The 27,585-nt window shown below is 38.9% G+C and overlaps 1 protein-coding gene across 1 annotated transcript in view; it reads left to right on the forward strand.

Moving 5' to 3' along the window:
• SLC16A10 (solute carrier family 16 member 10) overlaps positions 1 to 27,585 on the forward strand; it is a 61,713-nt gene that overhangs the window by 18,678 nt on the left and 15,450 nt on the right. The window contains exons 2-3 of the mRNA XM_081941500.1: positions 7,237 to 7,381; positions 15,836 to 16,268. Coding sequence (XP_081797626.1) covers positions 7,237 to 7,381; positions 15,836 to 16,268 — 578 coding nt within the window. The remainder of the gene's footprint in view (positions 1 to 7,236; positions 7,382 to 15,835; positions 16,269 to 27,585) is intronic.

A 27,585-nucleotide genomic window follows, 5' to 3' on the forward strand; every position in this document is an offset into this window, starting at 1 on the left:
AAAGACAATTGTAAGAATTTTCTGAAAAAGTATTTATAAATGACTTTATAATGTTGTGATATCTAGCATTCAAATGATTGATAGCTATTTTCCAGACATAGAATCAATGTGTCTCAGGCGTTGGAGATGGAGAATTTATTTCATTTTTACCATCTTTTTAGCTATATTTGCCATACTTTTCTGATATTCAAAGTAGTTTCTAAACTACACTATTTTAAATAAAATGGGTATATAGCTGTGATGGCGTACCTATGGCACATGTGCCACAGGTGACACATGGAGCCATATTTGCTGGCACGCCAGACGTCAGCTCTGACATCCATGTGTGCACCGGCCAACTGATTTTTGCCCTTCTGGAGCCCTCCCCAGGCTTCAGGAAAGCCTCTGGAGGCTGGGGAGAAGTCGTGCGCGCATGCGTGGGGGCTCGCGTGCAAATGCGCAGGTGGGCGGGGAGTATTGAATTGGTGTGGGCATACACGCGCGAGCAATAGTATGCACATGCACAATTTTGGCACACTGTAAGAAAAAGGTTTGCCATCACTGGTATATAGCAATATAAATAGAACTAAAAAAATCAGCAACCATTTAGTTTGGTTAAAGTTTTAGTTCCTTCTAAAAGTATTGATGTTAATATTCTCATTTCCAATTTAAACGTGAATCATTGTTGTAACAACTTTAAGTCTATTTATATAATCCTTGCTAATATTAAATAGTTGCAAATATTACTATTTTAGCAAAATTTAAATGGTTTTTAAACACTTTTCTGCATCCCAAAATCTTAAACTTGAAGTCTATTCTGTGTGTGTGTGTCTGCACGCATGTGTTTTTAAGGCTACAATATTCCTTTAGAAATGCTTAACAGATATTTATCAGATTTACCTGGTAAACCATGGTTCAGAAATCTTGAACAAAATGATAACCAGTTAAATTGTAGCAGAACACGCTGATTATGACTTTTTTACCAGTTCAAGCTTCTTTCAAGATCAACTCATAACACAAATTTTATAATAAACCCTGAAAGTTACAGAAGCAAGAACCCACGAGTCAGTTTCTAGAAAAGAATTTGTCTACATTGCATCAAAAATGATATCCCTTCTCCCAACTCCTATCTAAAGTACGTTTTTCAAAAATGCCTCTATTTTCAAAATGTATTGAATAAATTCCTGGTGACTATTTTGTGTACAATTTGCAAACAATATGAAAATAGTTTGCCATTATCTTCATCTGGGATTTTCCCACACAGCCAGTCCAAATACTTATTGCATCTGAGACTGCTTAGTTTTAGGGAAGAATCGATCAAGATTGTTGTAGAACTCTTTTTCATACATTGCAGCCAAGATACTCCTTTCTGTGCTAGAGATACTCTTTCTTCCTGACATTATCCTTCAGAGAGTAAAATAAATTTAAGTCTTATCTGAATTTGGATTCAGTCTATTCATACACTATTCATCTGCTTCATCATAGCTAGCAAACACTCTTTTCAAGTTAAAAGACAATTTCTTCGTAGAAACATACAAAAAGACATGCTGACGGCAATCAGTTCTTAAGCTATCTGGAATAAAAATGGAGCGGAGGTAAAACCACAACTGCACAAGAGCCTCTAAGTCCAAGGAAAATGATAATGCCAACATTTCTTGAGGAAAACTGTAGAGGAATCACGTGTCATTAAGAAATATGTGAAATGTTTATGCTGCCATGTGGTCAATCACTTTGAGACGAAGCTAAAAACGGATATAAATATTACCAGATTTTCCTTATCAATGTACTGTTTTTTTTCTGAAAATTAATAAATGAATACTACCTTAAAATTTTGTGAAACCCTTCAGCACCTTTGTTTTGCTGTATTCTTTTCAGCTACTTACTCTGTTGTGTATTATACTAAGGATATAGCAATAGCAATAGCACTTAGACTTATATACCGCTTCACAGTGTTCAATCATGTGAAGATCTTGTGGGCTTGTTTGTCTATGACAGTGGTTCTCAACCTTCCCAATGCTGTGACCCTTTAATACAGTTCCACATGTTGTGGTGATCCCCAACCATAAAATTGCTGTATCGGTTCCTAAGACCATCAAAAATATGTGTTTTCTGATGGTCTTAGGCGACCCCTGTGAAAGGGTCGTTCGACCCCCAAAGGGGTCCCGACCCACAGATTGAGAACCACTGGTCTATGAGCTTGCTTGCTTAGTGACATTTCATTCATCATCATGGTGAGTATGAGGTTTACTGTTTGCTTATATATGGTGGCTTGCCCTTCCAGGTTTGATAGGACTGCAGTTCAGAGGTGGGTTGCTGCCGGCATTACTGCCGGTTTGGGGCGTGCACAATTTTGCTGCACACATATGTGCAGTTGCCCATAAATAGGTCTGCGCATACGTAGAGCATTAAAAAATGAAAAAAATGTGCCAATCAGGGAACCAGTTCAGAAATATGGACCCAGGCTGGCAAACCACTACTGGTTTGGCCGAACCAGTTCGAACCGGTAGGAACCCATCTCTGGTGTGGTTTCTCCCTTAATGGTTCTTGATTATTGTATTGTTTTCTTCTTGACTGGTGTCTTAAACACCATATATGACATAGGTAACATTGACAGGTAATTTTTTTCCTCCCTCAAGAGGAAAAATTGTACAGTGTGATTAAAATGGAATCCAAGTGTGTGGTATATTCCTTGCCTGCAGCAAGAAACAAGATCTTTTAGAAAAGGAAAGAACTTGGTAAACTTGTATAATATAAGCAGAATGTTTGCTCTGAACATTTGGTTCATTCTTCAAGAATGTAGTTGAACAGATCTGTCTCAATTTGGACATCTACATTACAGAAGGGTTCCTTGATGTAACTGCTTAACATTTTAAGGAACAGAAGAGTTTGTACTTTAACATCTTAACTCCCTTGACTGCCTTGTCTTTTGCCATTCCTCTTTGTTATCTCTGCTTATTTTTTCCTTTTTCCAGGCAAGCCCACTCCCTAAAATGTAGAGATACGCATACCCCCTTCCCGTGAATGTAGAGATGGGATCTAGCTATACTTTTCATTCTATAGGAAACTTTATGAGATTAATTTGGATTTCAGAGGAATTCTTTGAAATAAAAATTATGTTAAAGGCTGGGGTTAAAAACCACTGGTTGATTAATTGATTGATTAACTGACTGACTGATTGATTGAATTATAGTCTATTTATTTTTCTCTTGAGACTTCAAAGCTTTTTAAAGGAATAGGATGTAAGTGGCTTCCCTTACTTTAGATCCAAAGCAGGCCTGTGAGATAAATTTACAATGACCATATTTTCTTGGAAAAAATAAATGCGGTGAACACATTTTCTTGGAAAAAAAACAATTGAAAAGGGGGCAAATATGAAAGAGGTTCATAAGGATAAATTTTGTTTTTGTTTATAACTACTTTGCAAAATTCAAGAACAAAACCAAGAAATAAAAAAATTGAATAAATCTAAAAAACTGTTGAAATAATGCACTGTACTTTATAATAAAGGATGTAGGGCCAGTATAGGTAAACTAGACTGAAAAAGAATGCTTGACTCAAAATTACTCACTGGTTTTGTGAAGGCCTTTTCAGTCCAGGTCCAAAACTTTAAATTATTACAGGCTTTCTACATCAAATTAAAAAATATCATAGGGGCAAGAAGCCTTTAAAATGCCAAATAAGGTATTTATCAGAATATTGACATTTTTGGGATGTTCATTCTCCCCAATATAAGTCATTATATAAAATTCACAAATTTCATTGTAGTATCTGAAAGTAATTTACTCTAAGACTAAATAGAACTTGCAGCAGAATATGCTTACACTATCTATTGTTTTTTCCACAAATAAAACATTAGAAGACAATGGGATTTACTTATTAATTCTTGTGCAGAATTTAGCTATCCCAGTGGGCATGATGTTGTTATACACTTTATGATAGTTTTCCACATTTCACAGCCAGCATAATCAAAATTCTGGGAGGGCTACTTTCTGGTATAGGCTCTACTGAAAGAGCAGACTACTCATAATAAAAGATATACTTTTTAAAGTAGACAAAGACCCTGTCCATAAATTCTGAATTTCGTTTTGCCTTTAGCCTTAGAAACTGTGAAACAGCATACAGGTATCCCTCCTTAATGATGGCAATTGGGTGCAATGTTACGTGACTGTGCCATTCAGTAATGATAGTTCTGGCAGTCCATGGTTGCCATCGTTAAGCGAATTACCATGATTTGTTAAGCAAAAACGTAATGTGATTGTGATTTCTGACTTCCTGCTGACTTCAATCCCCATCAACTTTGTTTGTGGAAAGTTGACAGGGAAGGTTGCAAATTGCAATTAAGTGACTGCAAGATGCTACAGAATTTGGAAATGTGGTTCAGTTGCTGAGCACTCCAATCACAATAACATGATTGCAGGAGCTCTCCATTACCCGGAATTTGGGGGAGTATTTGTAAGTACTATTTGTTCAAAGCTGTCATAAATTTGAATTGTACCCGAATAAGTGTTTGTTAACTGAAGACCACCAGTATAAATTAGAAAGACCTCATATCTTTGGGATTCTAAGCAGTGGTGGGATTCAATTATTTTTACTACCGGTTCTGTGGGCGTGGCTTGGTGGGCATGGCAGGGGAAGGATACTGTAAAATCTCCATTCCCTCCCTACTCCAGGGGAAGGTTACTGCAAAATCCCCATTTCCTCCCGATCAGCAGGGACTCGGGAGGCAGAGAATAGAAGGGTATGGGGCAAGTCAGAGGTGGTATTTACCGGTTCTCTGAACTACTCAAAATTTTCGTTACCGGTTCTCCAGAACTGGTCAGAACCTGCTGAATACCACCTCTGATTCTAAGGTACTAAAGATTTGTATGCTCCAAATGTTTTCCTCTTTTACACCATTCATTTTCTCTAAAGCACTTTTTAAAGGAACACTTGAGTCTAATGAAGTTTAGAATCTTAATGGTTTAAAAGCGCACCCTTAGCATGAAGTCTGCAGTTGATTTTTTTGTAGCTCATGGGGATTGATTGATTGTTAAAATATATAAACAGCATCATTCCAGAATTTCAGCTCATTAGCATACAGCTGGATATGAGGGACAGAGCCCTGCTTCCCTTCTATTGATAGCTGTAGGAGAATAGTAATCTGGGAGAGAGAGCAGTTGGGAGGCAGAGGCATCTGGCACATTTTGCAGCTTCCCAAAATGTAGTAGCAAAACTTTTGACTTTGGATGGGTGGTGTAGACTTTTTTTTGTTAACCCTTTTTAAGTTCCCAGAACACAGTAGTTTTGCATTTAATATCCACTGTCCCCACAAAACTTCAAAAAAAAAAAAAAGATTAAGAGTGTTTGGCTCTACCCACAGTGACTTCATTGTGTAACCCTTTGGAGCTGAAACTATTTGCAATGAGTTATTCAGCCCTGGTTTCAAAAAAACCTGCCCATCTGTACTCTATAAAACATCTAAATAATAATACCACTGCAGAACATTGATATGGATGATGGACCAGCTCTTCCAGAAGAGAAAGTCTACCATAGATAAGATTTCCTTGTGGGTCTTTGAAGATGTTCCGATGGGCAGATTCCATTTGGAGCAGGCAGTCTTGCAGATATGCATGTTCAAAACCATAAAAGGTTATTTTCATTACCATGCCCTTGAATTTATAGCTAATTTAGTAACTATAATCAACATTGAGTTGATAACGTTTATATCTAAGTATTTACTCTTTCAAAAAAGCTATGAAGAATTCTGTTCAGTTTGTAAATAATCACCATCCATAGTTTTAACCTATGGTAATTTTACACTGAGAGTTCAGGTATAATATATTGGAGTGGATATAAAAGGTTTTTTATATTCGGTTTTTTTATAAACTACAAGTAGTCCTTGCTTATTGACTGATTGTTCGGCAACCATTCAGAGGTACATTTGCACTGAAAATGAGTTTTATGACTAGTCCTTGAATTTACAGCTATCGCAGTGTACTTGTGGTCAAGGATCACCATTTGTGACCTCACAGTTTGCTTCCAACAAGCGAAGTCAATGGGAAGTCTCAAGTTTTGGTCACAATACTTCGTTCTTATTGACTTGCTTAATGGCAGCAGCTGGAACTGACATCATAAACTGGGTATAGTCACATGATATTTTACTTTATGACTGCATTGCTTAGTGACATAATTACTGTAGGAGATGAGCAGACTAAGCCTGATAGTGGGGTCAAATGTGTCATCAGTTTTGGAGTCATTATATTCTCACTCCATTGACCCTTCTCTAATGCCAATTTGGTTTGACAATTAGTAGATCGAATTCTTGTGTATTGGTAGCATGTAATAGACTTTTAGTGCTATTCCTGATTACTTGCATCTGACAATTACTGGTCCCAACTGCGGTGAGGATTACTTGAAGTTCTAATCTATAAAATTCAAGATTACATGATTTCTAATCAACTTCCATTAAAATCACATTAAACCTCTTTTTCATGTCAGTTATGTTTCCTATGGTTATTGCACAATAAGGAAATAAGTTCTGTATGTCAGTCTTTGTGTGTGTGTTGTGCATGAAACATTGTATGTAAAGGGAAAATATGAAAAGAATTAATCTCTTACAGTTTAATTAAACAAGAAGCATCTTGTTAAGAGATTTTTTTAATATCAAATTGTAGTTATTTACAAAAGCAATTAAATCAGCAATAAAATCTTCTATAAATAGTTCTGCAGTCTCATTTTCTAAATCATCTTCCAGAAGAGTCTCTGAGAAGTACAATGCTTATTGACATATGGACAGAAAAGCTATTCAGGTTGTTGTAATCGATAAAGGATCTTTCCAAACTCTGCAGTATCAGTCTTTGTGTAAGTAGGAAATCATATAATATCCATTTCTAGTCTCAAGAAATTATTTTGTCATGTCAAAATCTCATTTTAAAAAAATGGAAAACAAACAATCTTTCAAATAATGGTTTATCTGTATATTTTTTTATGCACATACAATAATCTATATATCTCCCACTTCCAACCCTCAGGGTGGTTTTCAATATATATTTATAATATAGCTTTATAAGTGTTTGCAAATTTATAGAAAACATGTCTATACAAGTTCCTATCTTTTAAAATGTTAAATTTCAAGTCCACTTGAGCTTTTTAAAATACAAATTATTATTCGTTTGCCATATTTTGTTTCACGCTACCTGAAAACTGGAATAAATATTACACTGCATATTATCAAACCTGCCATGCTAAATCAATTCTAATTTTTAATCTTTCCTGTAGCATTGGTGAATTCTTTATCGATGGGGATGATTTTCTTCTGTTCTCCCATTGTCAGTGTATTTACCAACTTGTTTGGTTGTCGAAAAGTAGCTGTAGTAGGAGCAGCTGTGGCTTTCGTTGGGCTCCTTTCAAGCTCCTTTGTACGGTAAGAATACTAAATTTTACTGACTTTTCAAAATGCAGTTGGCCTCTGGCAGTATATTTGGGGCACTCCCTTGACAACTCTAATATTTTCTCCTAGGCGCTGCTTGGAGTGAACAAGCACGGGGTTAACTTCAGCTTGCTGCCCAAGGACTGAGTTCAAAGTTTGTGTAGCTATGCCTCTTGCTGCCCTCAGAGGCTCAGTTTAAAAAACTCAGTCGCCCTAAAAGGATGTTTTTGGGGGAGTTCCAGTCCTTAACCAACTGGTTGGACTCTCCAAGTCAGTGTAGTGTAGCCTTTATTATTTTTTGTGTTCAGTTAGGTTAGTTTTTCTTTAGCTTCTTCGTTGTTTTTGGCTTCCAATCCATCCAAAGTACCATCCGACGCACGAAACAGGCTGCCTGGAGCATGGCTAGCTTTTGCGTGCTGCGATTGCAGCAACACTGTGGGAGGATCGTTTAGCGGCTGCTGGCAAGCTCTTGGGGACAGGTAGGCAGTCAGGGTCCCCCTAAAAGCTGTCAGAGGACTGTTAGTTAGCTGGACACTCTAATGAGTCTTCGGAATATCTGACAGGTTTCCCTGGTGCCTCTCCAGGCGCGCGGTGACCATTTTGAAGACAGAAAAAATTGGTGTGCTTTATTTCTGAGGCGTTTCAAGCTGCTGCAGCCTGTTTCATCTGCAGATCGCCGCTGGGAGGGGTCTTAATCAGCTGGCCTCATTCCGGGTCTCCAGACAGGCCTCCCCCTCCCCTGGACTCTCATCAAGCGGCCACAGGGATTTTGGCTATTGCCTGGCCATTCCCTGGTATTTAGACATAGCGCGGATCTGCGAGCGCCTTGGACAAATCTGACCGGCACCATTTTGTCGTATCTCTGCCTCTCGCTGGGACATTAGCAACGTCTAGAGGTCCTTCTCTTCACGGCAGTACTATCTTGGCCCTGAAGCTTCGTTCTTCGTGCCAGCTCTTACAGCCAGCCCTGCATCTGTGCCTCACATCATGGCCAGCATCGTGGAGGCTGAAGTGACTTCCCAGACAGGCCCCACCGCTAGTAAGTGCAGCAGGCTCAATCCTGCTGCTAAAGGTGAAGGGGCTGGGTGCCTATCCAAGGGGAAGCATCCCAAGCTCAAAAAGTTGTCCAAAGCTGCTGAGAAGATGGCTGAGAGGCGTCAAAAGGCCCTTGAAAAATAATTTCAAAGGGCTCAATCAGCCCAAAGACAGGCAGTAGCTCCCTCTCTGCCCAGGGAAGATGGGGCAGGTCCTACCCTTCCCACTCCACAGCGAGAGGGGTCCCCTTCCCTGGCAGATGATGAAGATTTTGCTTTTTGCCCAATCCCTCTAGGGCATCTCTTGGGTGTCCTTGTCCTTCCCTGGCTGAGGAATCCCTGAATGACATATGCTCCATCATGGAGGAGGAATCCCTGCCTCCATCTGAGGCTGGCTCAAGCCCTCCTAAGGATCAGGAACCTCCGCTGTCCAAGGAAATGCAGGATGTAGTCGCACGCATTATTTCCCAGGGGATTGCAGATGGCATCCAGCAGTTAGGATTAAAATTACCCATCCAGACTGCAAACCCTAGCAGGGCCCATGCTACTAGGTCTCGGGATCCACCAGCTAGAGAAGCCTCTCTGGCTCCTTTGGGGGTCACTGAGATGTCCGAGGGGGAGGAGGTTGAGCAGGACACTCTGGATCTTTCAGAGGACGAAAATCCTCTCCCTGACACGCCTGCCTTCTTAGGCTTATTCAAGCCTTCTATGTTTAGGGCTATCCTTACCAAGGCCAGGGCCTCCACCACCCAAATGGGTCTCCCAGTTCAGGCAGATAAATCCTCCACTGATCAGGGCACTAAGGATACCATTGAACCCCAGGTGCGGGGCTCTTCAAGGAGACGTCTCCTCCTCAGGATCTGGTTCCAGCCCCCCCAGCTGTTCCTGGATGCTATCCAGCGCCAATGGGCCCAGCTGGGTTCTATGGCTAATCCCAGTGGGGTAGATGAGAAGCTGTACACCATGGAAAGTAGCCTCGAGGATCTCTTGAAACTTCCCCAGGTAGATGACCCCATTATATCTCTAACTTCTAATTCAGTGCTTCCAGCCGACTTGGTGGAAGGCCTAAAGGCTGAGGACAAGAGGGTGGAGAAGGCCTCTCATAAAACTCACCTGGCCATTGCATGGGCCATGAGGGCATCTCTTCTTCTTCCTACTTTAGCAGGGCAGTGCTGTTTTGGCTCCACAAACTGTTGTCCAGCCTACTGGCATAGGCGGCTGTCGAGTATTCATAGCGGCTGTCAAGTATTCTTCCGATGACCTCACTTAATGCCACAAAAGCCCTCGCCTCCAATGTGATCTCGCACCGACTGCTGTGGCTTCACCACTGGCAGGCGGACATGAAGGCGAAGTGGAAGCTCGCTTCTACTCCCTTTAAAGTGGGAAAACTTTTTGGGGAGGCCTTGGATTCGGTCTTAATTGAATCCAAGGATAAACGTAAGATCTTACCAGCGGTGACCAAAAAAACGGACCACAAGGGTCAGTCCTTTCGTAGGCAGCCCTTTTGGAATGCAGACCCTTCAACCTCTTCTGGGGGATTTAACCGATCTTACTCCCAATCTCAGGATCATTCCCAAGACAGGTCTTCCTATGGGGACAAGAACAGGCAGCAGGGCAACTGCAGGTCCTTCCAAGGGGGGTATTGCAACCACTCCTTTCGGAAGTCGAAGTGACCGTCACCATCCCGCTCCATAGGCGGTCATCTCTAACTTTACACCGCACAATGGGAGGAGACCACGACGGACGCTTGGATTCTGAATACTGTCCATCACGGGTTGACCCTGGAATTCCTCTCGTTTCTCCCACGTATCTTTGCCCGTTTTCCATTCCCAAATCTGCCCACAAGCACCAACTGTTGTGGGCGGAGATAGGACATTTGCTGGAGATAGCAGTCATAGAGAGGATCCCCAGGGACCAGGAGGGCAGGGGGTTCTACTCCATCCTTTTCCTGGTCCCCAAATCTTCAGGAGGAGTAAGGGCAATACTAGACCTCAAGAAACTCAACATCCATCTGGCGTACAAGCGCTTTAAGATGCAGTCAGTTCAGACCATTCTGGGCTGCATCAGGCAGGGTGACCTCCTAACTTCCATCGACCTGAAGGAGGCATACCTGCACGTTCCAATTCTTCCAGCGCACCGCAAGTTCCTGAGGTTCCAGTTTGCCAGCCAGCATTTCCAGTACAGGGCCCTCCCCTTCAGCCTCTCGTCGGCCTCAAGGACATTTACCAAGCTTCTAGCCACCATCGCAGCGCATCTCCGATCTCTCCCAGTAAGACTAGAATGCTACCTGGATGACTTTCTCATCCACTCGTCATCCTGGGGGCAAGCCCAAAGGGATCTCGACATCACCATCCACGTTCTCCAACGCCATGGGTTCTCAGTCAATCTCGACAAGAGCCACCTGACTCCAACCTGCAGAATCCAGCATCTCGGCACGGTGATCAACTCCAGGAACTGCAAAGTCTTTCTCATGCGGGAGCGGGTGGACAACAACAGATCACTAGTAAGAAGCATCCGTGCGACAAGGTCAGCGTCTATTGTCTCCCTCTCCCAGTTGCTGGGGAAACTAGTGTCATGCATTTCGGTGGTGCCTTGGGCGCGTCTGCATGCACGGGAACTCCAGTGGTTCCTCCTACCGATCCAGAGAGGCAAGGCCAGCAACTCCAGGAGAGTGGTACGTCTCCCTCCAAGGGCGGTTCGCTCTTTCAGGTGGTGGCAGTTGGAGGGCCTGCAATGAGGATGCTCCTTCAAGGAACCGGAGTGCCTGGTCATAATAACGGACACCAGACTATACGGTTGGGGTGCTCATCTCCAGACGCACATTATTCACGGCAGGTCGTCTCAGGTGGAGCTCGCCCACAACATAAATTGGCTGGAGCTCCGGGCTACCAGGCTTGCCCTGAGTCATTTTCACCATCACATGAGGGGCCGCGATGTTCTAATTCTGACTGACAACATTGCTACAAAGGCATACATAAACCACCAGGGTGGCACTTGATCTCTGGCCCTGATGACAGAAGCGGAGGCACTGGGCCAATGGGCGGAGCGTCACCTGGCATCGCTGCAGGCAGACCACATCTCTGGGGAGGACAATGTGGCCGCGGACTGGTTGAGCAGAACTACCATCAACAACTCGGAGTGGCGTCTCCATCCATCGCTGTTCTGTCAACTGTTGCAGAGTTTCAGCCTCCTGAAGTTCGACCTGTTCGCCACTCTGGCCAACACTCACCTCCCCTGGTACTTCACCAGGTTCCAGTGCCCCGGCGCAGAAGGGACGGACACCCTATGGTGTCGCTGGCCTCCTGGCCTCTTGTACGCCTTTCCACCTCTTCCATTGATTTCACTGGTGATCAGGAAAATTCTGACAGAGGGAGTGGAAGTGTTGCTCGTGGCTCCACATTGGCTAAGAAGGTCCTGGTTCGCCGACCTTGTCAGCGACTCAGCACTGGAGCATATATACCTCAGGAGCAGATCTCCCTCAGCCAAGGGGGCATTCAACATCCGGAACCCCAGTGGCTGCAACTAGCCGTTTGGCACTTGAGGGGGACCTCCTGAGATTCAGCAGATTTTCTGACAAGGTCATCCGCACCATCCAGGCATCCAGGCGCCCATCCACTGTCAGGATCTACGAGGCAACTTGGTCGGCCTTCTCAACTGTGGGCCTGAACAGTTCTTCTTCTCACCTTAGGACTACATAGCTTGGGTATGTCCCATGCTTGGACACTCCAAGCAGCGCCTAGGAGAATGACCATTGGCTTACCTGAATGGTCATTCTCTAGGCGCTGCGGGAGTGTCCAATCCCACCCAGGGGTCGCCCACGGGTGTGTGTGTACCAACTTCGTGGGCATAGAACATTGCTATATGTATCTTCCTTTTGGGACTTATTCTTCGTTTTTTAAACTGAGCTTCTGAGGGGAGCAAGAGGCATGGCTACACAAACTTTGAACTCAGTCCTTGGGCAGCAAGCTGAAGTTAATCCCGTGCTTGGACACTCCCTCAGCACCTAGAAAATGACCATTCAGATAAGCCAACGGTCATTTTCTGCCCAACCTCCCAACTTCCTATCATTGGATCATAATCTTGATCTTAAATCATGCTTTATGACGGAACAAATCTTAAATGTGCTGTTGGATTCTAAAGTGCTCGGATAATACTTTAATTATGACATAGTTTTAGTCAAAACACTAAAATTACGTCATATTTAAAGTATTATCCTAGCACTTTAGAATCCAACAGCACCCTCTTAAGATCATGATCTATTCTGTCATCAGGCATGATTTAAGCAGCCATTTCTGGAGTTTGTGTAAATGAACTTTTCCTCATATTGCTCTATGTTATTTTTGTATTAAAAGTGAGAAAACACCCCAGGGATTATTGTATATTCAAGAAAATAGTGAGATTTTGCATAGACTGCTCTTGAGCTATGAACTCTTTCTGCCTATTTGTCAATGCTTTGAGGTAAACAGATTCCACCCAGATCACAGGAACTCTGTTTTATGGTTGAGGTCAGAGGTAGGCTGCTACCAGTTCACACCAGTTCTTCTGAACCGGATGTTAATTTTCTGAGCAGTTCGGAGAACCGGTTGTTGGAAGAAATCCTTTCCCACTTTACAAGGCTAATCCTGCAAGGGAGGCAGGAAGGAAATATTCTGGTATGCCTGTATTTCTAGCCCAATCCTTATCTTAATTGCCTTGCTGCTTTAAGTGTTTTCAGAAACTGCCTCTGGGTTAAGCTTATTACATTGTAAGCCTTACGCCAGACTTTCTGTCTGTAGACTGAGATTCTCTGGAGTCCGTCCCCTCTACCCCCCAGAGCTTTTTTGGTACTTTTATTCCTGGGGCTTGACTTTCTTAAAGAATGTTGAAGGATTGTTTTAAGCTTTTTGGAGTATACTTCCAACACGGCTGGAACGCCTATTTACAGAAGGGTTAGCATAGCCATAGAAGAAATGGCTAAGAGACAGGATGCAAGCTTGGCATCCTTTCTGATTTTTTTACTGCCTTTCTGGGGGCATGAGATCTTTCCTTAAATCTGGATAATTACCTAAGGTTATCTTGTGAGATGAGTGAGACCAGCTGGTATCTTTAAGTGGTGCAAATCTAAGGATTGCTTCTCCTGGGTGGGAAACTGTGCTTTGTCAGTTCACCAAGCATAGGAGTCTCTTGTCTATGTGGATTCTTCAGTCATCCAGGTCATGGTTGTCCCAAAGGTACTTTGTTCAAGAGGCAACTGGACTTTCTTGGTTTCCAGAAAGTCCAGTTGCCTCTTGAAAAAGCACTTTTGGGACAGGAGTCTCTTACATTGCTTCGGAGTGGGCAAGGCACATGATTAGAAGGAGAAAGCAACCCCCATCTTCCTTAATAGCCACAAAAGATGTCAGCACTTAAGAGATAAAGACATAGATAGCTTTATTCATAGGCAAAAATTCCCTGCAGCAAGGTCTGAACAGAGGCAGAATGGATTAGCCCTAGCTCAAGATGTTAATTTGTCTCTTTATCTTGGCATTTTGTAGCCCAAATATGCCCACCCACTTTCTGGAGAGCTTAAATGACCTCTCTGCTAAAGGGTTTCACTTTATGAGCGAGGGTAACTTGGCTGCTGATAGTTATCCTTGTATTTTAACTATTTTAATTCCTCAATGTGCTCTTGTCAACCTGCCTGATTTGTAACCCCAGGTGCAGGTATTGCTGAGGAAAAAGAAGGTATTCAGATAGAATGGTTTAGTCTTCCATGACAGCTGTAGCTCATTGATCTTCGATGTGTATTCCCCATTTCTAATCTAATGTCTGGTATTTAGGGCAGCTTTTTGCAAGCAAAGAAGCTTTTTGTATTTTTGTACAGGTAATGTCTTACAACAGTTCATTTAGTGACCATTCAAAGTTACAAGGGCACTGAAAAAAGTGACTTATGACCGTTTTCCACACTTATGACCATTGCAGCATCCCCAAGCCAGCCAGTCATTAGAGTAGAGAACCGGTTGTTAAACATTTGTACTTCACCACTGGTTATAGTGTATAGGAACAGAATCTTGAAAGCACAACAGTGTCTCTCTTTCTCCTCTGAACCTTATACTTAAGCAAATCAAAGCCAGACAATCTTGAGTTTCTTTGTCACACTTTCTTCTCTTTTAGGACTAAGTGAATGCTTATGTAACTGCCCTGGCATTCCTTCTTCAAGGTTACCTGCATATGTGTCTACACCATTCGTTCAAGACAAAATCATTCAGATCTTCTTTTTCAAATTTGAAAAGATCAAAGTACTTTGTAAAATGGCATAGAGTTTTAAAATGGTGTACAGTATTGGGAAAAATTCTATTATACATCCCTGCATCATTAAGCATGCATATAGTAGCACTTTACATTCCGTCTGAATGTTTAGTAGAGATATTTTCTCTTTATCTATTTAGTTAATCACTTCTGGAAGTGCAGTGGCTGTGTGGTTTTGCTTTCAGCCTCATTTACCAGTTCCAGTAGCTGGAAATGGTTTCTATTCATGCATTTCAATCATGCTGTTAAGCTTCCCTTGACACTTCCCATAAACTAATGAATGTTTCAGAAGATGCTTTTTTATATGCCCACAGAAGAGATAAACAGTACATTTATCAAATTTACAAATGATACAGATTTACTGGCACAGCTAGAATACTGGTCTCAAAAACGGGTTATGCACAAGATGATCCCATTGGAGTGCAAGAAAAAAATAAAATATCTATATTTATCTCATTCTTTTAAAATATGTATTTTAGGTGTATATTTTATAATGTGCATAATATATTATGATAGTATTACATGGATATAATTTATAAATAATTGAAGATGCTCATTTGTTTTACAAAATATAAAAATGCAATCAAAAATTTGGAGACTGTGAATATGAAAGACAAAAATAAAATTCAGTTTGATTTAATCTTCATAAATGAGAAGAATTGGATGAAAATAACAAAATAAAATGTAGCATACACCTTATTACTGTTCTTTTAGGAAATAGGAGCCAAATGATCACGTATATGATGGGAATAGAATCTGAATATGAATCAACAATGTGATATAACTGTAGAAAAGGTTATATGTAATTTTAGGCTATAATAGAATTATAATTTCCATATCACAAGAAATATTTGTCTTTATTATGCAAACCATGGGAAAAACATAGTGTCAAAAATATATTTAATGTATAATTAATATTGGTTTGAACTATGCAAAATTACATTTTTGGGATAAAAGTCGGCTCATGTAAACATTATAGAAACATAGTCTTTTAGATACAATATTTTAGAATAGAGCCAGCATCATAAGTACTAAATTATTTTTGATTTCCTAACAATATCCAAATGTAAATATAAAACAAAATTGAAAAATTAAAAAAGGAAATATGCCAAAGATCACAGTTAACACTGTTTTCTATTTGTTGTAGGTCACTTGGACCGCTGTATTTCACTTATGGAATCTTGTTTGGCTGTGGCTGCTCATTTAGCTATCAGCCATCCCTGGTGATTTTGGGACATTATTTCAAGAAGCGCCTGGGACTAGTGAATGGCATTGTTACTGCCGGGAGTAGTTTGTTTACTATAACACTGCCCTTTCTTTTAGATAAACTGATCAATTCTGTTGGCCTCTATGGGACTTTTCAAATCCTATGCATTTTTTTATTTATTCTCTTCCTGGCTGGCTTTACTTACAAACCTGTCGTGCCCAATGCCAAACAAAGTGAAAAAGGGAAGAAGTTCAAATTACCTCCAGCTAAAGAAGTGTGCAATTTTTCCATTTTCAAAATTCTGAGTTATAGAATCTGGGCACTGGGGATTCCAGCTGCTTTATTTGGATATTTCATACCTTACGTTCATCTAGTAAGTATTTGTACTTCTTTCTGTTTTTATATTTTATTGCTTACATGAGTGAATATAATAAACTTTATGTTAAAATACTTAGCTTTTTTTAAAAAAATGTTCTTTTTAACAAAAGACCAGTTAAGATGTCTTCATTTCCTTCACTTTATTTAATTTGTGTAAAAAGTTATATTAAATTGGGGTAGGGATCTTCAGACAATTATTTGCAGAGCATAATCTTGGCTTAGGACCTAAGACAAAAACTGAGATATGAATGAAATAGTTGCTGGCTCAAAACCAATCTTTGGGGATTATTGTTAAACTAAGAAATCTTCAGTCATAATTTCTTTTTTTATCTGTTATATTTCATAGTTTGCAATCTGTTTATGATTCTGATTTATGCTACAGATCATATTTATTTTTTTGAGTAAATAAAAACTTAATTGATAAATCCATTATGTTTGTGTGCTATAAAAAGAAGAGCAAAGGAACTGTTTGTTGGGACAAAACATCTTGGTCTGTTTCGTTGAGATACAGTCATGTGACTGTTCAGATACATATTTATTTATTAGATACATGTGCAGTTCATCTTATCTAGGATAGAATTAGGATATTATATACCAAATGATACATTTAAAAACCTCAAGGTCATCTCTAAGATGTGGAGAGTAAGAATGGATTTGTTCTCCTACGTCTGAAATTAGGACGAAATTTAGTAAGGCAAAGAAACCTTATAGATGGGTGATAAAACGTAAAATCAAGATATAAGTTCATGTTTATTACTTAAAATGTTAATTCACATTTCCTTTTAAAATAACTTTTCTTACATACCTAGAACTTACACAGTTTTTCTGAAACTGATTCAAATTAATGAATTTACATTTCTGAAACAACTCCTTGGGATGTTGTTTTTTTAGAAAATCCATTGTATCTTTTTCATTTCTGCTCTATATTAGGAAAGTATTTTTGGTTGATCAATTTCAAAATTTTCAGTTTTCTGGCTTTATGTTATATGAGAAGGGAAATTTACATTTGTGCATCCCCCATGTAGCACGATAGAACTGGAAGCTTATGGATATAACTGCAACTATACATATTTTAGTATTCATGTAGTTCTTTTTTGTCTCTTTCCTGCTTTGTATTGCACTTCTTCCTCCATATCTTTCTACTCTACTCTATTCAGTTTTCCTTTTTTCACGTCACCTTGGGTAAGATAGAGCGATGAAAAGAAATCCATTGGGCCATCTCTATTGTTGTATTTCTGCTGACAATGAATCCTGAGAAAAACAAAGATAGAAAGCAGCAGATCAGACTCCTCAGTTTAGGGTGTTTTCATGCTTGACAATAAAATGTGAAAAACTTGAGATTTTAATTGATACTTTTAATGCCTGATAAATGTGATAACTGTAGTCTGACCTTGCTGACATTACAGTAGTCCTCAACTTAGCACCCTTCATTTGGTGACTGTTCAAAATTATGACACTGAAAAAAGTGACTTATGACTGTTTTTCACACTAACGACCATTACAGCATTCCCATGTCACGTTATCAAAATTTGGACGCTTGGCAACTGACTCGTATTTATGGCAATTGCAGTGTTCTGGGGCATGTGATCTCCTTTTGTGACCTTCTGACAAGCAAAGCCAATGGGGAAGCAAGTTTCACTTAAGAACTGTGCTAGTAACTGCAGTAACTGAATCATTAACTGCAATGATTCACTTAACAACTGTGGCAAGAAAGATCATAAAATGGGGACAAAATTCACTTAACAACTCTTTTACTTAGCAACAGAAACTTTGAGCTCAGTTGTGGTCGCAAGTCAAGGACTATCTGTACTTCTTCAGAGAATTTGTTTGGTGATTTCTGAAGCCCAGAAATTTGAGGTGGGGAAACTTGATGCTGAATAATTAACTGTTAGAACTGCTTGAACAATATAAGTTTGCATTTGGTCATAGGAAGGGAGTTTCTTGATTTCAATGTCCTTGCCTTTTAATATTATTTCCATTTGTTTTTCTTATTCTGTGCAGGCAATAACAGAGGTTTTTTCTTCATTAAAAAAAAAGATTACACTGACTTAGTTGATGGAAGAAGTAAATTTGGGAATAATGGTTCTAGGTGCATCTCCTTGGATCCCTTGAAGCAACTTTGTGACACCAAGGGAATAATTCTGAGCTGAGGGCAGGGATATGGATATCTCTCAGACATTGTGTGAACACGACATGAAATTCCAATGTTGGGGAAAAAATGGTGCAACAATTTAGAGAAAAGTAGGCACTGGAATCAGACATAAATTCAGTCTAAGGGTAGCTGATATATTTTTAATTCAACTCTGTAGAGGCCATGTCAAGATTGACAAGATTGGTTGGGCCAGTTAAAGTTTTAGTAAGTTAATTTTGAAAGTGAGAATTTTCAATGGCTTCCTCAGAGGAGGCTTGCTAACTCAAAAAGCAGCAACCAGAAATTCAACTTCAAAAGAGTCAATGTGGTGTAGTAATAAAGCTGTTGTGCTAGGATTATAGAGGCCAGGTTCATCCACTCTCAGCCATGGAAGGACATGGGATGACTTTGTGACATCTGTACTGTACTGTAATCTGCCTTGTGTAGTAGTTTAATGTGCTGCACTAGGAACCAGGAAACCAAAGTTCCAGTCCTCCTATCCCATAGGGTAGTTGGGAAAAATATTCTACTATAATCTTTTATGGAAGAGCATATAGCATTATATAGAACACCTTGTGTTGTACAAAATAACTAAAACCATGGTAATAACTATGCCATATGAAAAAGGCAACTTGAATTAAGGTGTAATAGGAGCTGATGAATCCATGCTGGGAAGTAAAAGTGCAAATTGTGAGTAAAAGGGCTAAATTATATGTCACATGACTGGCATACAAGTTATACATATGTGTGAAAGTGGGAATCAACAAACTGATACATGTTACCTTCCAGTGAATGGAAGAAAAGTGATGAGTTTGGAGAAAATGTGCAACATTCTGAATGGATGCAATTTGGCAAAATTTAGTGAAAAATTATTCTGTTAGATTACATGAATGAATGGGTGGGAATGAGATAGGAGAGTACAGAAAAAGTGATTGGACCTTTCAAAAGACTACTATAAGCACTGGTATAATGTAGTAGGAATAGAAATATTTAAGTGTTTATAATAAAATGTAGAGAGAGGGTTGAGAAAGAATGAATATTGAATGAATATGAATAAAATTCAAAAACAAATGGCAAGTATAAAAGCACATTCGTGGTTTGGGCATAGATAACAAATGAATCAGGATTAAATTGCAAATGCAATATAATTAAATTGCAAATGCAATATAATTAAATTGCAAATGCAATATAAGACAAGAAAGACTAAAAAACAAACAAAACAAAAATAGGGAGGAAAATAAGTTCAAAGAACAAAAGGCAGCATATAATTCAGTCTTTGATATGGTAGAAATAAGGATGGTGGTGAAGATAGACAGTGTATAGTGAATGATAGTGGTATAAAGAAATTTAATTACACTTTTTCTTATATCTCATAATTAATTCATTTAAATAATCTTAACTCACCCCTATATAATATTGGATATCCAAAAAGAAATAATATATTATGTAGATAAATTTTCTACACTGGATTTTCAATGTCTTTAATAGGGGTTAGAAAGAGTGCTTTTGATAAAAAGTGGTATAATATAATGCTAACATACTAGGGCTATTTAATTCTTTACAATAAAAAATGTCATTTCATTTAATTGTACTAAGGCTCATTCAGATTGGAAAATGGAACTAGAATTATCTAGTTCAAGTTGATTTTTTGCAGGAATGTGCTTTTGTAAAACAGACTTTTGTCCACTTATTTTCTTTCTTCTATTTTTGAAAATATAATTTTATTGAAAATTGCAAACACAAGAATAAAACGAATGCAAACTATAATAGAGCAGACAAGAAGCACCTTCTTCCTTCTAGATGTTCAATGAAAATAGAAATTCAGAGCTATCATTTTTGGATGGAATAAGGTCAGAAAACCCTGGTCTGTGCTTAATCTATCTAGTCCTCGTTTTGATGTCTACAGATTGGAGTTTCAGTAACTTATTGATAGATAGATAATAATGAACAATTAGTTTCTTAATAATGAATAAACTGCTGTTCATCACTAGATTAACATAAAATTAGTTAAAATATCTAACTGGAGGCAACTTGATGTGATATGTGCTTCAAGTGAACAATTGTTCCCGAGTCCTGTGTTTCAAATACCCTGGATCTCAATAATGTGCAGAGCAATTTACAGGTAATCTGATAGACATTTTGGTCTCTTCCTCAAGTCAGGCCCTGTTCTGGCTTCCCTCAAAGCCCAGAAAAGATCAACTATAGTTTTCAGTAGACAAGCAGTGACCCATTGGGCCATTGTTTCAGAGATACTTCTTACTTGAACAGAGAGACATAGAATAATATGGGTGGGCAAAAAAAAACCCCAGTGAGAGCGGGAGTGACTACTGATTTTCTGTCATTTACCCTATTGATTTCCGTTAGGGGAAGCTGGCAATGACCTTATAAATCTTCCTTCCTTCCTCCTTCCCTCCCTCCCTCTCTATTTTTTTCCTTGTTTCCCTTGCTCCCTTCCTCTCCTTCCTCCCACTCCTTCCTTGCCCTTTCAAGTAGGCAGTGGCTGCTGCTAGGTTGGGGAGGAAGCAAAGGAATGGGCTAGAGGTCAATGGGGTGCACAGGACAGGTGGAAGACAGTTGTCCCATTTCTTCATTGACTTTCTCTTGGCAAGCTTCCCATGAGCAAGGGCTGTGCTAGTGGGAAGGTGGCAGTGAGTGTTGGCAGTCACATCAGTTCCTTTCAGATTTCCAAACTTGTGGAAAGTTGTCAGGGAACATTGAAAACGAGGATCATGTGACTGTAGCTGATTGCTGCAGCAGAGCAGTGGTACTGAATAGCAACAGCACTGAAGCAGCAAAAAATTTACTAAATTTCATTCCCACAGGAGTAATGTATCCCAGCATTCTGAAAGTTAGCCCATTTGAGAAACCTTAGTTGACAAAATTTTACCCTGTGATGCAGCATTTCGTCCAACTAAAGTATGAAACAGACACAAGACTGTTTGCTAGCCAAGGGGTGTAGTCTGTAGGCTTTAAGAACCCCAGGAATCTGATATTCAAGAATTTTGATTTCAGCTGCACACCTGCTTCTAGTTGTTAAAAGGCAATGATTATTTTGGTAGCTGCTAAATCATTGTAAATGAAGAGTAATGGTAGTTGTTGGAGAATGTCCCCAAAATCAGATGTTGGAAAAAGGTATAGGCCAAAGGCCAAACAGACCAAAGTTTATTTGCGATTGAGTAACTGTGGTTTAAGGTAAACCTAAATCAGGATATTTGGAGTAGTTCATTGATAGCAGAAAATATGCTATGGGAGCTACAGATTGAGGCGAGAATTGCAGAAACCTTCTTTAACATTAATAGGGATGCCCCCAACTGCCCTTATCAGCTTCAAATAGGTGTCATCAGAACTCCCCCCCCCCATATACCTGTGATAGCAAACCTATAGCACACGTGCCAGAGGTGGCACGCAGAGCCCTCTCTATGGGCACTTGTGCTGTCACCAGCTGCTCTTCTGGTTTCCGGTGCACTCATGCACACTGGCCAGCTGATCTTCACGCACACCAGAGCACTGGAAACCCAAAGACCACCTGGCCACCTGGTCTTCGGGTTTCCGGTGCTCCAGCGGATACGAAAACCAGCTGGCCAGTGCATGCATGTGCACCGGCCAGCTGGTCTTCGGGTTTCTGGTGCTCCGACACATGTGTGTGTTCTGTTTGGGCACTTGGTGCTGAAAAGGTTCGCCATCACTGCTGTATACCTTTGTTAATAATTCGAATAAGCCAAACCTGAAAGAAACAAATATACAGGGGTTGAATGGCATCACTGCAAATTTCTCATCCCCCCCCCCCCCCCCCAATACAACCTACCTCAAGGGCAAAATGCAGTGGTGGCTTTTTTATGCTCCTTTGTATCAGTTGACTTATGCAAATATTCCCATTCACTTATAATTGAATTCAGGCTTATGCTATTTAACTGTTTTTGAGCCATTTTTGTTTGCTTACTTTGCTTGACAGCAACTAACTGCTTTAAAGGTATTATTTTGTGTTTTTCAATTATATATGAATTAAATTGTACTATTTTCAGGATTATTCTCTATGAACATTAACCATAATCTCCCATCATCTTTCTCCTATCTTTTTTCTGTTCTCTTTGTCTCCATGTTGTGCTTCTTTTTCAGTAACTTTCTCTTTCCAAATTTAATATGGTACTTGTGCACCAAAGTGTGATCTTGATTTTCACATTAATATATGTAAGGCCCCAAACTTCCATGACTCTTATGTGCTTTGCTTGCTTTCCTAATCTTTACATTTATTTTCCTTCAGATTTCAACTTCTGCTGCAATTTGACAGTGCAGGTTAGTGCTTCCCCCCTCTTCCCCTTTAACATCACTGTATTTGCTATATCTTTGCACTTAGGAACTTTTGCTTGCCAGTATTTATGTTTGCTTTATTTAATCCTTTTTAATTGTAATTTACACCTCTCTCTCTCTCTCCCCCTCCCCTTCCTCCCTCTCTCTCCGGTGAAAGTGGAAGGAAACATCTGTTTCCATATTACCGTAGAGTCTTTACAGCTACAGCAGGCCAAAGTGGAGATCAACTATTATAATTAATACAATACAATACAATAGCAGAGTTGGAAGGGACCTTGGAGGTCTTCTAGTCCAACCCCCTGCCTAGGCAGGAAACCCTATACCATTTCAGACAGATGGCTATCCAACTTCTGTTAGTGACCATTTACTTTCTTGTACATATTTTCTTAGAAGAAGAAAGGCTTTCTAAGTATTTCCATGATATTCACCCCGCCACGCAGCGCTAGGACTCAAACTGCTGGAGCAAAGACCATCTCCAGCATCATTATAACCCACTGAGCCACTGCATCCCCTGCTCCAAAATAACTATCCAACATTTCTCAGTCTGCATAAATACTTGGAGCAGAGCCTTCATAAAAAGCTTAGGTAGAAATATATGAGAAGAAGCATTGTTTTGTGTTGGCTATTTCTCTACAAGGTGATTTTTTTTTGCTCCCAGTGTATGTATTTCAATATATTTATATTTCATTCAAACCCTTCTTTTGTCTCCCAAGAATGAATCGTACCCTCCTCTATTATGTAGTCACCTTATTCAGTATATTGCCTGTCAAGATGAAACATTTAAATGAAATCCCTTGTCTCGTGTATTTTACCACATTAGCACCAGCATTTTTTTTTCTTTAATTGTGGCATTAAAGTATATATTTAACAGCTCATATACTTTAAAGAGGAAAAGTGAACAGACTTATGGCTTCTGCATATCCTACTTGTGATGAGAAAAGGGAAGAATCACTTAAAGACACATTCTTTTTAGAGAAAGAAAAGAAATAGAAACCTTTGGTGGAAACCTGTGTCTCTTGTGAATATTGAGACCTTTATTCTTCTATAGAGTCATGAAAAATGTGTTCAGCTCAAAGCTTTTAGGGTCTTCCAAGCTCAAAGGAGACTTGTGGGTGTTCCATGCTTTCAGAACAAAATCTGACCATTTCAAATACTGACATTTGGAGTATTGAGTCAGAGGAAACAGCTTTCAAGCAAGTTGTCTCAAACATTTGAAGTTCAAAACAAAACATGCTTGTTCAGATAGTTTTGTTTCAGGGTTGAAACAACAAAAAATAGTTACATTTTGAGCATTGTTGAGATGGCATGTACCCAGCTTGACTGATTTTTGAATAGGACTATTTTGCTGTGAGCAAAAAAACAAAACAAGGTTCCTTCTCCCGAGTCAGCAGAAGAGAAGTATTTGATTTACTCCTGTATCAAAGGCAATCCTCACATGATAAAAATTAAAACTGTATTATATCTATTGTATCTTTAATACCGTTTTCTGGGTAAGCATATGATAAAAGTTAACAAAAAACTGCTGGTGGCATATGACTTTAAAAAAAAAAAGGTGTAAGAATGCAACTCCAACACTTTTTTTCCAGAGTAGGAGTATAAAGTTATTAATTCAAGCTTCAGGATACCAACAACTCTAATGAATGATTGAGAGAAATAAAAGGTCTTGCTTTTAAGGTTAACATAGAGGCAGTCAGATAAAGAGAAAATAAAAGATGGGGCATTCCTTTTCTTATTTCACAAAACTTATTTTAACTTCTTTAGAAGGTAGTTTGCACTCTGAGAGGTAACTGCATTTCAAATGGTTGAATGACTTCTATGGAAGTTCATACATGTTATCAGCCATGTCCCATAAGATGGTCTAAATTTTATCATCTTTTTTGAGGGGGTGGAGAAAGGGAGGGATTGTTTCTGTTTTATCTGCCTTATATATAAATAAGAAAACATGATATTTATTTGTATTTGTGTATAGAATATATGTCTATAAATTTTTAATTTGTGGATTATGAGCATCTCTTTTCAAAGATATATCTGCAAAGATATATGAGGCAGGCAGGATAATTAACAGAACATTATGCCCAAACCTTTTCTTGAACCTGCTATTTAAGTTTCTGTGAAATTTTAAAGGGTCACAATAACAGAGATAGATAGATAAAAATCAGATCCCATAGGTCAAATACAATATAGCAATTTTTTAAAGTGAAAATGCGACTGTACCACACTGTACTGTACTTAAGAATTTTTGAAGGTCAGGAGTCAAACACTAAGGTTGTATTCAGGAGAAAATATTTGAATATTTTATATAACTTATATAACAGCCTATGGGACCTGAATTTGTCTATGGGGCCTACTTTTGGTACACTAGGTAGACGGATGAATAGAAAGACAAACAGATCAAATTTTCTCCAAGTGCAGGTCTTTTGTGCTGTTTTCCTTTAGCATTTAAAATGCATTTTTAGAGCAGACTGATTCTTACTAATCTAAGTAGTTCTAAATAGCTCTTTTGAATTAATTTTGTTAATATTTTCTCATAATAGTTCTGGAAGGTGTAATTCAATTTCACCTTGACAACAATTACATGAAGTAGATTAGAATGTGAGAATATCATCTGGTGCAAAATAATCCAGTGATTTTGACAATGGTTTATTTATTTATTAGTTGGCTTTGTAGGTCATCTAATTGTCATACAACTCTGAGGGAACATATAATCAGTAGAAACATAATGAAACATTAACACACACACACGTAATAGACAACCAATTGAAGGAATGCAAAACTGCAAGAACCCATAGCATACTACCACAAATAATCTGGGCCCAGGTTCTGGTGGAAGAACCAGATCATTACACTCTTCCTGAAGGACATCAGAATTGCTTATAGCCGAAGTCATATTCAGTTTTGACATGGTATTCCTGAGAACATTCATTTGGAAAACATTCTCTGAAATAAGTTTGATTTGCTTTCAAGTCCAGTTTGTTCTCAGTATATCAAAGAGCAAGAAATACAGAAGTACATGTCAAGATAATCAGAGCCCCTTTGCTTTCAGATTTTGCTCAGGTTTGTTAGAATATTGAATTGGTGTTCCATGTGCACCTTACTATATCCCAGCAATATCTTTTTTTTCTGCTGCATTCTAATGAAATTACTTTCATCCTGGCACAGCCCATAAGTGAGACAGACATAAGTCATCCTGAGTTACGAAGTGAAGTACTCTCCTCAGTTATATCTGAAAAGTAGTCAGAATCTGGCAAGATTTTTGTCACTCATCATTTAGAAGGAGCTCAGACTTGGGAAAGAAGAAACTGAAGCAAGAGAAGTTTTAGCAGCTAGGTAGCCAATTTCATGCCAATTCATTTTTTTTTTTTTGCAGATTTAAGGTTGGGTAAAGAGCTTCTCAACTAAGCAGTGGAAAAGATCTTAGCTATGCTATGGCTTGCACCAGATGGTTCATTTATGAAAGAAAAAAAGGGAAAGAAAATACTATTATTTGGTATTATAGATAATTTCTTCCTGTAAATATTAAGACCATTATAAGGTTTAATTTCTCCTGTAGTACCAAGAGATTAAATTAATTTCTTATGATTAAAAAAAACCCCATAAATCCTATCTATGGAAAGAGTCGTTTGCATGTTAACATACTAGTTCTATTTTTCAACCACTACTGTTTTTTTATAAAGCTGTTATAATCTAAAACGTTGAGCTTTTACAGAGGTTTTTTAAAAATGAAAATGGTATGAAAAAAATGAACATTTGAAAAATATTTTTTATCAGTGGGATTTATTGATTAGTCTCTTAAACCTTTTAGATAAATGGGTTTGTGAGATGAATGAGAATTCTGTTATTTTGTTTATATAGCTTTGAAGGGTTTCTTCTGGCCTGAAATGTCCAATAATTTGTGATACATATTCTTTCTTATTTTTAATTGTGATCCCTTAAATTTAAATGCATACAATATTTAAGAATAATTTCACATCTTCTTGATTCCTTTGATACTAACTTTAATGTTTAGAAACTTTTCTTTTATAAAGTGTTTATACCTATAGTGTTGTCCTTGTTTATTTTTCTGAACATATTTCTGCCTTTATTGAGCAAAAACAATTTGATTCATGAATTAGCAGGTTATCAGGTATGAACAATGAGATCCATATGTGAAGAGTTCAATTAGCTACTTTATTGCTCATGCCTATTTCACAAGAATCTTCCTAAACTGCCAGTCTGCAGTTAGAAAAGACCACATAGGGTTCAGTGACATTCAAGTGTGTGTGTGTATCAGACCTTGCTCTCTTGTGCCTACATAAGGATTCCAGATTAATTCCCTGCTTGACTCTTCCCCCTGTCTCAGCCAGTCTCTCTGACACAGGTGCTGAATAAGGACCCGGCATTCATCTTTCCTTTCACACATTTGCCCAGTAAAAAGTTGATTAGTGCCATAATTATGCAGAATAACACAGAGTGGAATCTTCACTGAATTACTAGTATTTTTCCAGATTACATATGATGCTGTTAGAATTATCATTGATTCGATGTTGGTTCATGGAAGATATTCTGCAAATATGGCAGCAGCTCATAGCTGCTTTTCTTATTTCTTGAGCTTCTGATTATAAAGGTTACAAAGTGTAGCTGTAAGACTTGTTTTTAACACTTTCAAGTGGGTTTTCCAGTTCTTATATTTTTTAAAGTCCAAGTCTGGTAATTATATGATTGAAACCAATCAACTTGTAATTACAATAGGGAAACTGAATTCAATATGACATTGTAGTTAAATTTGTATATGAAGATATTGTACATATTGTGATTTGGTTCTGTGATTTTTATAAATGGGAACAGCTTAACTACATCCTTTTCGACCTTATCTTGGTTTACTAAGTTGAGATAT

This window comes from Natrix helvetica (genome assembly GCF_964273705.1).
Source record: "Natrix helvetica genome assembly, chromosome: 2".
Taxonomy (NCBI): Eukaryota; Metazoa; Chordata; class Lepidosauria; order Squamata; family Natricidae; genus Natrix; species Natrix helvetica.